Source organism: Canis lupus, chromosome 24 (assembly GCF_003254725.2).
Source record: "Canis lupus dingo isolate Sandy chromosome 24, ASM325472v2, whole genome shotgun sequence".
Taxonomy (NCBI): Eukaryota; Metazoa; Chordata; class Mammalia; order Carnivora; family Canidae; genus Canis; species Canis lupus.
The window spans coordinates 46,504,550-46,515,435 of record NC_064266.1 but is presented as its reverse complement, the minus strand read 5'-3'; the positions used below and the strand labels follow the sequence as shown (position 1 = coordinate 46,515,435).

Genomic DNA, 10,886 nt, shown 5'->3' with positions numbered 1-10,886 from the left:
GCCGCGTCGGGGAGGATGTACCCGAGCCTGGCGCTGGCCCCGAGCCCCGGCCAGGCCGCCTACACCGACTCGGGCGCCTTCCTGCCCGCGCCGGCCGCCGGCTCCCCGGTGTTCGTGCCGCCCGCGCGCGTCCCCCCCATGCTGCCCTACCTGCCGCCGTGCGAGCCGGGCCCGCAGGCCCCGGGGCGAGGTGCGCACCCCGGCTGGGCGCAGGCGGCCGACTCGGCCCCCTTCGGGCCCGGCAGCCCGCCCCCGCCGGCCGCCCCGCCGCCCGCAGCCACCGCCTTCCCCTTCCCGCACAGCCCCTCGGGGCCCGGCGGCGGCGCGGGGGCCCGGGACGGGGGCGCCTACCAGGGCGCGCTGCTGGCCCGCGAGCAGTACCCGGCCCCGCTCGGGCGGCCCGTGGGCGCGTCCTACCCCGCCGCCTACCCGGCCTACGTGAGCCCCGAGGGGGCCCCGGCCTGGACCTCGGGACCCTTCGAAGGCAGCGTCCTGCATGGCCTGCAGAGCCGCCCGGCGGGCCTCCCCGGCCGCCGAGCCACCTTCGGTGAGTGCGAGACCGGGGCGCGGGCCCCACCGGTGCAAACCCGCACCCCACGAAGCTCGGCCCTGGGGAGGGCTCTCCCGCCGCCAGGCCCAGCGGCCAGGCCCGGGACTCGGGACTCGGGACTCGGGGGCTGAGATGAAAACGCGCGGCCTGAGCTCTTCTGCACGTTGGTAAGAAAGCGTTTCTACGTTTCGTTCATCTGAGCCCAGCGTTCTGGGCCGTCCCAACTACAGGCTACCTCTTAAACCCTCTTCTGAGGTTTTGGAGGGGATTTTTACAAAATTCAAAACACGGGCTTATCTAAGTAAGCCCCCGCGGGGTCACCTCTGTCCTAGAATGTTTACATATTCTAATTTGAGACCTGGTTTCAATTGCTCCCCTGGGGTATAAACTTGGATAATGGATCCGGGCCTGTAAGGCAGAGATTTGCTGGCACCGGGGACTCTCTCACCCCTGCAGCCAAACACCAAGAGCCAAGCCTGTGTGTGCTGCCAGAAGCGACCAGGTCCCACTCCGCGGGCGGAGGAGCCCTCGCTGGCCCACGGTCCAGCGGCCTTTGGTCCCCACTGGCTCCTCTGCGCAGGAAGCGGGAACCCCCGCCTCCTCCACTCCCTGCCCCCAATGGAGCCCAGGGCAGCCCCACCAGAGCCCAGGGCAGCCCCACGGGGATCGGCCCCCAGGGATCAACCCCCAGGATGCCCGCCCAGCCTGGAGGGAGCCGGGAGTGGCCGCCTCCCTGAGCAGCCCCAAGTGCGCAACACGGCCCAGCTGCACTGTTGTTTTGGGGGGACGGTGGCTGCCCCACAGTGAAGCTGATGGTGAGGGCGCCGTGTCCCCTGTGGGATGTCACCGTCCACTCAGCCTCACCACCACTGCCCCATGTGAACAAGGCCCCTCTGCGGCCTCCCTCTCCTGGCGCCGCGGCCAGGCCTCCCCGGGGATCAAAGTGACACCCCGTGGGGGGGGGACGATTCCCTGCTGTGCAATCTGAGCTTTGATTTATTAACCTTCCCCCAACCCACAAAGGCAACGCTAACCGGTGTCTTTTAATCTGTCCTGAACTTCATTGTATGTAAATTTAAGACGTAGAATAAAATTAGATAAAATAAATTTTAAAGTAAAACAAATTCAAGGCGCACACAGTGCAGGGCAAAGGCCGCGCTTGCTGTGGGCGGTGGGAAGCCAGAGCCTCGGCCCACGAGCTGCCCGTCCCCGTAGTGTCGGACTTTCTGGAAGAGCTCCCCGGCGAGGGTCGCGAGTGTGTCAACTGCGGGGCGCTGTCCACACCGCTGTGGCGTCGCGACGGCACCGGCCACTACCTGTGCAACGCCTGCGGCCTCTACCACAAGATGAACGGCGTCAACCGGCCGCTCGTGCGCCCGCAGAAGCGCCTGGTGAGTGCCCGCCTGGCTGGGCGGCTGGAGTCCGGGTGGCGGGGGTGCAGGAACCTGAGGTGCAGAACCGAGAAGTGCGGAACCGGAACCGGGTCGGGAGTGCTCTGGGCAGCTGGGAGGCCCCGGCCCTACAGCAGGACCGCCACCTGGGTCCCAGCCGGCCTGCTGGGGCTTGACCCTGGGGCTCCGAGCGGGGCGGGGCGCGGGTGACTTGGCCCAGGCCTGGGGCCGACGGGGAAGGTGGCCGCTGGGTGCGCTTTGTCGGAGGACATTGAAATCCTCCGCAGGAGGAGCCCTGGCCTCCCTCCCTCTCGGGGAGCATTTTCCACCCGCTACCAGGCCGGGGGGGCTGAGACTTGTTTTCACTTTTGGTTTTACTGCTGTGTGGCCGGGTACACAGCAGGGGACGGGGACTCCGCTTTTGCCCCCAACAGGGCGGGGTCCCCAAAGCTGCATAAAGGTTTGTAGTGACTTAGTTCTACACCATCCTACAGGCCAACTCGGATGCGCCTGCGGTCCTGTACGGGGTAGGGCCTGCCTTTGTTTGCGTGGCCCTGGGGTCCGAGGTCTGGGCACGGCTGTTTCTCAGGGAGCCTAGCCTTCTGGTCCAATGCTTGTGTGAGCCGGTTCCGGCCAGTTCTGGTGCCTGGGACCAGTGGGGGGCCAAGGTGGGGGCTGGCGCCGGGCTGCCCCTGCGGATGTGTGGGTGGCCCTGCCACGGTTGCTGTTCCGGCTGCGTGGCGCTCGGGAGCCGGCCTTTACTGTGAACCCAGCGGCTGGGCTGTAGGAGCCCCCGACCAGGTCCCCCCGACTTCCCTCCACCCACGCTGTGCCTCCTGGAAGGCGGGTACCTCAGAATCCATATCACCCCCTCACTTTTCTCCCTGCCCCTGTGATCATGGCCCCCGGCCTGAGGCTCTGCGGCAGCGGCTTGGCGTCTGAGGTGGCCTCACTGATAGGGAGACTGAGGCTAGGGCGCCCGGGGGCTCCGTGGGTGAGCGTCTGACTCTTGTTTCGGCTCAGGTCGTGCATGATCTCAGGTCGTGGGATCGAGCCCAGGTCAGCCCTGCGCTCGGCCGTGGAGTCGGCCTGGGGCTCTCCCCCCCGCCCCGCCCCTAACCCTGCCCCACGCCCTCTCCCCCCCCATAAGAATAAACCATTCTTTAGAAAAATGGAAATTGAGGCTAAGAGTGACCATGTCCTGGAGGACACAACCCCACCCCCACCCCGGGGTCCCCTCCCTGCTCCATCCATCCTCCCCAGCGGGGTCGCACCCCTCCCAGCGCTCACCTCCCAGCAGAAGTTCCTGCCCTGGGGGCCCAGCAGACGGAGGTCACCATCTAGGCATCAGGACGATGACCCCGGGGCTCACAGACGCTCAGAGGGCACGCGGTCTGTCCAGGACTGTCTGCCCCGGGCTCCTGTGTGCCCCCCGCCCGCCAGGAGCCTGCTGTCCCTGCCCAGGCCCCTGCACACGCCGTCCCCGTGCTCTGTTGTACAGATTCGGCGGGGCGCGTACATGGGCCTTGGCCACCTCTGCGGACTGGTCTGGGGACAAGGGATAATTCGCTGTAAGGATGCCTCCTGGGGTGAAGAATGTCCCCGAGGCCACAGGCCTCAGAGGGTGGGCAGCCTGGTCACCCGTGTGCCTAGGCCCGTGCAGCTCTGAGTGGGGAACGTGTTTGCCAAGCGGGGCTGGGGGTCAGGGGGTGTTCCTGTAGCCGTCCTGCTCCCACCGGTCCTCGAGCAGGCTCTGATTTGTGTCTGGGTTCCTGCCTGGCACCCAGGGAGGGTGGCCCACTGCTTCCCCGTGCTCCCCCGGAAACGTGGAGGTTGTCGGAGTGTGCTGGGACCAGAGCCGGGCCCACAGGGCTCCGGACACAGGGGACTGGCCCGTGGCCCCAGCCTTGGCCCCACCAGTGCCTCACGCCCCCTCGCGTGTGGCCAGAACTAATGCCCCGGGACAGAACCGTCCTAACCTTCTAAATGATTACAAGTGTCCTAGAAGCTTGTCACCAAGAATGGAGGAATGTGACAGTAACAAGCACGTGTGTCCCCCCCCCCCCCATGGGAGCCCTGTCCCTTCTGCCCTGGGCCTGCCGCCTGCATCCTCAGGCCCCTCGAACCTTTGACCTGAGGCTTCTGTCACCGGGGACAGTGGGGTAGCTGCGGTGGTCCTGCCGGGCTGACCAGGTCCCCTAGAGCCACCCCCCATCCCCCCGAACGTCAGAGCCCCGCGGCCAAGGCCGGGGGACCGCTGGCGCCAGCTCCGGGAAGCAGCCGGTGCCACGTGGGGCCCAGCATCCTTCGCCCAGCAAATCCGGACCTTGGTGAGGACCCTGGGTTTTCCTTCCTGCACGGCCCGCCGCGTGGACTCGTCCCTTGGCACTTGTCCCTTGAACCCCAGGGCACACACGTGTCCCCCACATGTCCTTTCCCAAGGCATGGAGGACCCGCTTAGCGTCGGGCCACGTCCTGCTGCTCTGCTGCTTGGGAGCCGAGGCGCTTACTTGCAGAACTGCTTCTCCCCGTGCGCTCGCCTCACCCCTGCAGGCCGGCCACCCCGCTGCGGCGTGGGCCCCCCGCCAGCCCCGCCCCGGCTCCGCACTGCCCACCGCCCATGTCTTCACTTGAACCCGAGGCCTGCGGGCCTGGAGCTCAGGGCAGCTCGGCTGCGAGCAGGCTTTGAAGTTTAACTTCGTTTGAAAAGAACAGACCAAAAGAGAAAAACAAAATTCAGCCAAGGGAGGCCTGGCAGCTAGGAGGCCCCGGGAGGCCAGGCCCCGCCGCTTGTCCCAGGCCGTGAGGAAGGACAGCCGAGGCGGGGAGGGCCGGCCCGGGGGACGCGTCCCGGGTGTGCTCGGCGCTCAGCGGAGGGAGGCCCTCTGTCCGCGCCGGAGCCTCTGCCCGCCGTGTCCCATCGGCCGGAGGAGAGGGAAATATAAACCAGCAAGTGCTTTGAAATCTTTTTCTAGGTCTTATTTTCTCCCGTTTTCTTAGTTTTAGTTTATGCTTTCTAAAAAATAATTCACTCCTAATCCGGGTTCCAGAATCCCCCCCCCTCCCCGGGTGCGGCGTGCGGGTGAGTGAGCTCCTGGGGCTGCTTCCCCGCATGCACGTGGCATGTCGTGTCTCGGGCTCTCCTTCTTCTGAGACGCTGCTCTGCTCGGGAGCTGTGGGGGACGCTGGGGGAGAGCGCAGCCAGCCTGAGGGTGTGTGCTGGGGGTGGGCACGTTTCTGTAGGAAGGACTCGGTGTGAAGGGGCTGTGGCCCATGGGAAGGCCACGGCCCTCCTACCTTCCACTACGGTGCGGGTTTGGTGCGACGGCAGTGTGAGCCCTAAGGGAGCAAAGATCGGTAAGAACGCCTGAGGGTCCCAGCCGGATGCGCCGCAGGAGGTGGGACCTCACCGGCTAAAATACAAGACACCCCAGTAAGTGTGACTTTCAGACAAACGGCAACTGGCACCTTGACGTCCGTCCCACGTGCTGCAGGAACACGTGCTCTAGAGCACTTGCTGCTCGTCCAAAGTTTGCATCTGTGCATCCTGGTGCCTGGGGCGGGTCCCACGGCCTCCTACCCCTTTAGGAAAGGGGATGGATGGGGAGTGGGGGCAGGGACCCCGCCTCACGCTGGACGGTGGGCTCCAGGAGGGCAGGGGGCACCCCCCGTGTGCATAGCTTCTGGCACCCGAGGGACAGGTGGGACAGCGAGATGGGACAGGGAGGGGACACTCAAATCACGTCCAGTGAAAGCAGCCGCTTGCTAGGCAAGGTCAGGCTGGGACCTGTTGACTCTGGGTCCGGTGCTCCCACTCTGAGCATGCTCTGTCTGGGTCTGGCCGGGGCTGCAGCCACCACTCCCCTTCCGGCTCTGCTGGGCTCCCGGCTGGCCGCCAGCTTCGTCCACTCTGGCTCGTGCACGAGTCCCAGCCCCGCGTACCCCTGGGGGACCGCTGGAGATCCTGGCTGGACATCAGGACCAGGTCTCCCCAGCCAGGCCCAGAGGCTTGGCCCTGTGTTCTCCTCGAGCCTCCGCGGCCTCATCCCTGTCCTGCCTTTTGGCCCTTTTGTCCTGGAGCCTGGGACATAGTCCTGCCTGGAGCCCGGAGGCCAGGCCTTCCGTTAAACAGGGCAAAATTCTCTGGAGCAGGGGCAGCCGCCCGCCCGCAGCTGGAAGTGGAGGGGAGGGGAGGGGAGGGGAGGGGAGGGCGGGGAGGCTTTGAGCTTTCTTGGGAATGGCTGGGCAGAGGGCTTGAGACCCACTCCCGCCCCTCCTCCCGGGCCATTCCCGGGGGCAGGCCTGTGCCCTCGCCCTGCTGACCGCAGCCTGCGGGAACACGGTGGGCAGGAGACGGTGGGCAAGGCTGGCCTCGCTCAGCCACTGCAGGAGGAGGGATACAAGAGACTGTTGAGAGAGAGGGAAGCTGAGGCCAGTCCGTGTCTGTCACTCCCAACCCAGGACACCGTCCTTTTGCGGTTGCGTATCCCCCACCCCCCACCCCGCTCTGTCGGGAGAATACCAGGAGGACACGCGTCCCCTGGGGTCCTCACGGGCTCCAGTCCTGCCACCCAAACACCAGATCGGATGTGGCCTGGCCTGACCCCGGCTGCCACGGGAAGGTGGTCAGAGACCCTGCATCACACCCTGTGGGGCCCCCAGGGACCTGCCCGGGGGGTTCAGTGCACGTGGAGGAAAGGGTTGGGCCGGTTTGGGGGCACTGGAGGGCCGGGCCTGGGGATGAGAACAAGGCAGTAGTGCTCCCCGAAGATACAGCCTGGGGGGCCGGGGGCGGAGCTGCCAGCTGGCTGTGTTGAGGGCACCGGGAAGGGCTTGGGGTCCGAGGGGCCTGGGGGCCTGCGCCCAGCACGCGCGTCTAGAGCTCCCAGCGTGCAGGTGACCTGGCCCTCCGACGCGGAGGTGGGCTGGGCTCGGCAGCTCACGGAATCCTGAGCCGGGGCAGGGCCCCTTCCCGGGCCTGTGGGGTCCAAATTCCTGAGCCCCAAGCACCCTGCTGGCTCAGGACCCCCCGGAGCTGCTGCTGTCTGGACCTCACCAGGCTCTCCCATGCAGAGGTCTGGGGCCCCTGGTCAGATGGACCTGCAGAATCGGGGGTCAGTCCTGCAGGGAGACGCCGGGGCCTCAGGAAGGTTCCGGATGGGTTGATCTTGCTCTGCCCTGCGACACCGTGGCCAGCACCGGGGAGGTGCAGGCAGGCGACCCTGGGCCCTCAGCCCACCACCCACTGCTTGAGCTGAGCACGCGCTCCAGATCCTGTCTTGGAAGGCGGGCACCCCGCGGGACCAACAGGTCTCCTGCAGGTGCAGCCTGGGCCTGAGGTCCCGGGGGACCCTGGGCCCGGGGGAGCTGCTCCGTCCTCGCAAGCCGGGGCGAGGGCCCAGCGTCGGCAGCTGAGGGGAGATGGTAACAGAAAAGCAGCTGCTCTCCTGCCGTGGGTTCTTCCTGAGGACCTGCCCCAGCAGGTGGGGCTGTTCTCACGCCCTTTATACTGAGGGGGACACTGAGGCCCAGACAGGGACTATCCCGGGGCTCAGAGTACGTGTGGTCAAAGCTGCGAGGAATGGAGACGGTCCCTGCCCAGGGCAGACCTCACCACCTCGGTGCCCCAGCGCCTTCTCGCCCTGCCCCACGTGCCCCGGGCCTGGCCGCCGGTCAGTCCTGAGTCCGGCTCGCATCCCTCCTGGGCCGTGGTGCGGAGGCCCCCCCCTCGCTAATGCCGGCGTCCCCCGTCCACAGTCCTCGTCCCGCCGAGCCGGCCTCTGTTGCACCAACTGCCACACGACCACCACCACGCTGTGGCGGCGCAACGCGGACGGGGAGCCGGTGTGCAATGCCTGTGGCCTCTACATGAAGCTGCACGGGGTGAGCGGACACGGTGGGCGCAGGGAGTGGACCCCCGCTGGTCAGTGGGGGGTAGAGATGGGGTACTGGGGGGCAGGAGGCAGACAGCGTGGGGCCCCACTGAGGCTCCTTCAGGGCTGACGGGGCAAGGGGCCCAGGGGTGAGCAGGGACAGGACCTGCCACCCGCCCCTACCCGCCCCTGCCTGCTCCTCCCAGGTGCCGCGGCCCCTGGCGATGAAGAAGGAAAGTATCCAGACGCGGAAACGGAAACCCAAGAGCGTTGTGAAGACCAAGAGCAACTCAGGTGCATGGGGCCGGGGCCTGTTGCTGTGCCAGGCGGGAGCCCCGTCCCCAGCCCTCCTGGGGGTGCACATTCGCCCCATGGAGTCACCTAGAGTGTCTCAGATGCTCCATTAGACGGTTCCATGTCTGGCTCAAGCACCGTGCTCCTGACTGCGCCCTGGTGGCGCCTGGCGGGGGGGAAGGCCCGGGTGCCGTGGGGCAGGAGGGCAGGTTGAGGGGGCCCCACCCTGTCCCTCCATTAAGTGACCCGCGTGGCGGGGCCTGGCGGCTTCTGTAAATGCCCCCCCTTCCAGGAGGCCTGGGGAACGGCACAGCCTCGCCGCCCTCTGTCCCGGACCCTGAGAGCCCAGCGGCTACCTTGAAACCCAAACCCAGCCTGGCATCCCCTTCGTGCCCCGGGTCCAGCATCACCTCCCAGGTAAGGCAGGTGGGATGGGGTGGGGTGCCCAGGGTGGCTCCTGGGTGCGTCCTAAGGGAGCCCCAACTCCCCAACCCGGTCACACCCCGTCCCAATCCCCGGGGGCCTCCCCCAGGAGCTCAGGGCTGGGCACACAGGTGAGCACGGGTACCAGCAGCTGGGCCGTGGTCGGTGTCAGGCTTCCAGCTTCGTGTGTCATCCTGCCGATGGCGAGGAACCCCCACCCCACTCCAGGGCCCTCGGAGGCCCAGGGGGAACCTGGCCGGGTCGTGAGGGCTCCTTGCCGCCATCCTGCATTCCCGGGCGTCTCCGTTCTCCCTGCAGGCCCCTGGTCCCGTGGACGACCCCCTGGCCCCCAGCCACTTGGAGTTCAAGTTCGAGCCCGAGGACTTTGCTTTCCCCTCCGCAGCCCTGGGGCCCCAGGCTGGCCTGGGTGGGACCCTGCGCCAGGAGGCCTGGTGTGCGCTGGCCTTGGCCTAGGTCCTCGGGCACCTGCGGCCCCTTGGGCTGCCTGTGCAGCCCCCGCGCAGCAGAGAGAGGCCACCAGGCCTGCAGAGACGGGCCAGCGGGACCGGGGGCGCCGGGTCCCTGTGTACAGACAGCCGTCAGGCCCCAGAGCGGGAGGAAGGCTGAGGGGAAGCGCCTGGGCCCCCACCGTGGACAGCAGGGGACACCCCAGCGGCGCTGCCAGGCTCTGACCGGGCCACTCCGGCCAGGGCTGACCCGGGGCCCCCGCCGCCACCTCGAGCTCTCTGGTCAACATTTGCCATCACCGTGTCTACAAGTTGCTGCAGTTGGAACAGCCCCAGCCCCCCGGAGCACGACCGGGATGGCCGAGGCCAGACAGGCAGCGTGAATGAGGGGACCTCCTCAAGCCTCACTCAGGATCCGTCCCTCTCTCACGTTCGATGGATGCAGCCACGCGCCGAGAATGCCCCCGCCCGTGCGTGAAGGACTGCCTGGGACAGATGTGCAGGTCGTGCGCCGTAGCAGGACGCCACCCCAGGGACAAGCCGTTCACACCGTAGTCATCCTCTACCTGCATGTTTATTTGGGTGGTTTTCCCGGAGGGGGCACTAGGGGGGCCTCATGCTGACCGAAGCTGCATATTGTGACCGTTTCTGACAGGCAGGGTAAAGGACCTGGGGCCCCGTGCTGACCCCACAGGCACTGTCGGGGCCGGCGGTGGGGTGACCCCACGTCCTGGCTCACCTGGGATCACCCCAGCTTAGTTCGTTGTCCCAGCGGAATTGTTACTAACCCCCGTCTACCTGCGGAAGCCCCCCCACCCCCGGTTGGTGCTCTGGAGGGTGACAGCTCCGCCCCGGGGAGCCCGATGACCTGGCCGGGAGTAGCTGGGCAGTGGGAGGGGACTCGGCCGCGTCCTGGCTTCTGATGTAAAGCCCGGGAGCCGCAGCTGGGACGGCTGTGCCCCCGCCCGCGTGGGGCCCCCCTGCCTGGAGCGCGTTCCCCGGACGAGTCCGTCCGCCCTGAGGTGGCACCTCCCGTTCAAGCAGCACAATTTCCGAGTGATCTTGTCTTGTTTTTTTCAAAGACAAACGATGCCTTAAGAAAACAAATGTAAAATAAAGACTTTGACCTTGCATTTCGTTTTGCCAAGTGCCTGTGGGGTTTCCCAGCCATCCCCGCCACCACCGCTCCCTTGGGTGTCTCCACACGTGGCTCTGCTGGGCCTCACTGGACACTCGAGTCACCCAGGAGGCCCTTAAACACGGTGGCGTTGAGGTCACCTGCCAGCATGGGCAGGGGAGGGACAGGGGGCCACCTGGGACCGCACTTGGAGGAACAGGTGGACGGGGCCTCAAGGCCGCACCTGCCCGTCCTGCCGTGCTGGCCTGCGATGAGCCACGGGGAGCGAGCCCGGCTTTGGGGCACTGGGTTCCGCCCGACACCGCCTGGCTGCCTGCTGACCCACGGTGAGCAGCACGAGACCCACCCAGGGACACGGGGACATGGGCATGGGTCAGGCCCCCCGCAGGCCGGGTGAAGCCGCCACCCACCCTCTGGCGTCCACAGAAAGCCACCAGCACAGCGCGTTGGTCCCGGCTATGAATCCGGGTCCCCTCGCGTAGCTACAGCAGGGGCCGCCCAGGTCTGGGGACCCGATGGGCCAGTTTCGTGCAGAACCTTGGGGCCCGGGAGCCTGCGTGGTGGCCAGCGCCCCAGGTCCCTGCAGAGCCACACGGGGAGCCCCGGGGCCGGGACTGGGCTGCAGAGGAAGGTCCCCGGGGCAGCGGCCCGGCCAGCACAGTCAGGAAGCAGACCAGGCAGGAGACGGGGCAACAGATGGCACCTGCAGGGCTTGTGCCCGTGAGTGGACGAGGTGGACGCGGCCTGACG

At 67.2% G+C, this 10,886-nt stretch overlaps 1 protein-coding gene across 1 annotated transcript; it reads left to right on the top strand.

Moving 5' to 3' along the window:
- On the top strand, positions 1-10,131 carry GATA5 (GATA binding protein 5). The gene is made up of 6 exons (XM_025470623.3): positions 1-547; positions 1,766-1,941; positions 7,699-7,824; positions 8,021-8,108; positions 8,401-8,525; positions 8,850-10,131. Exons 1-6 carry the CDS (start codon positions 16-18, stop codon positions 9,003-9,005), a joined length of 1,203 nt encoding a protein of 400 aa, XP_025326408.1. The 5' UTR covers positions 1-15; the 3' UTR covers positions 9,006-10,131.
- Positions 10,132-10,886: the final 755 nt, after the last annotated feature.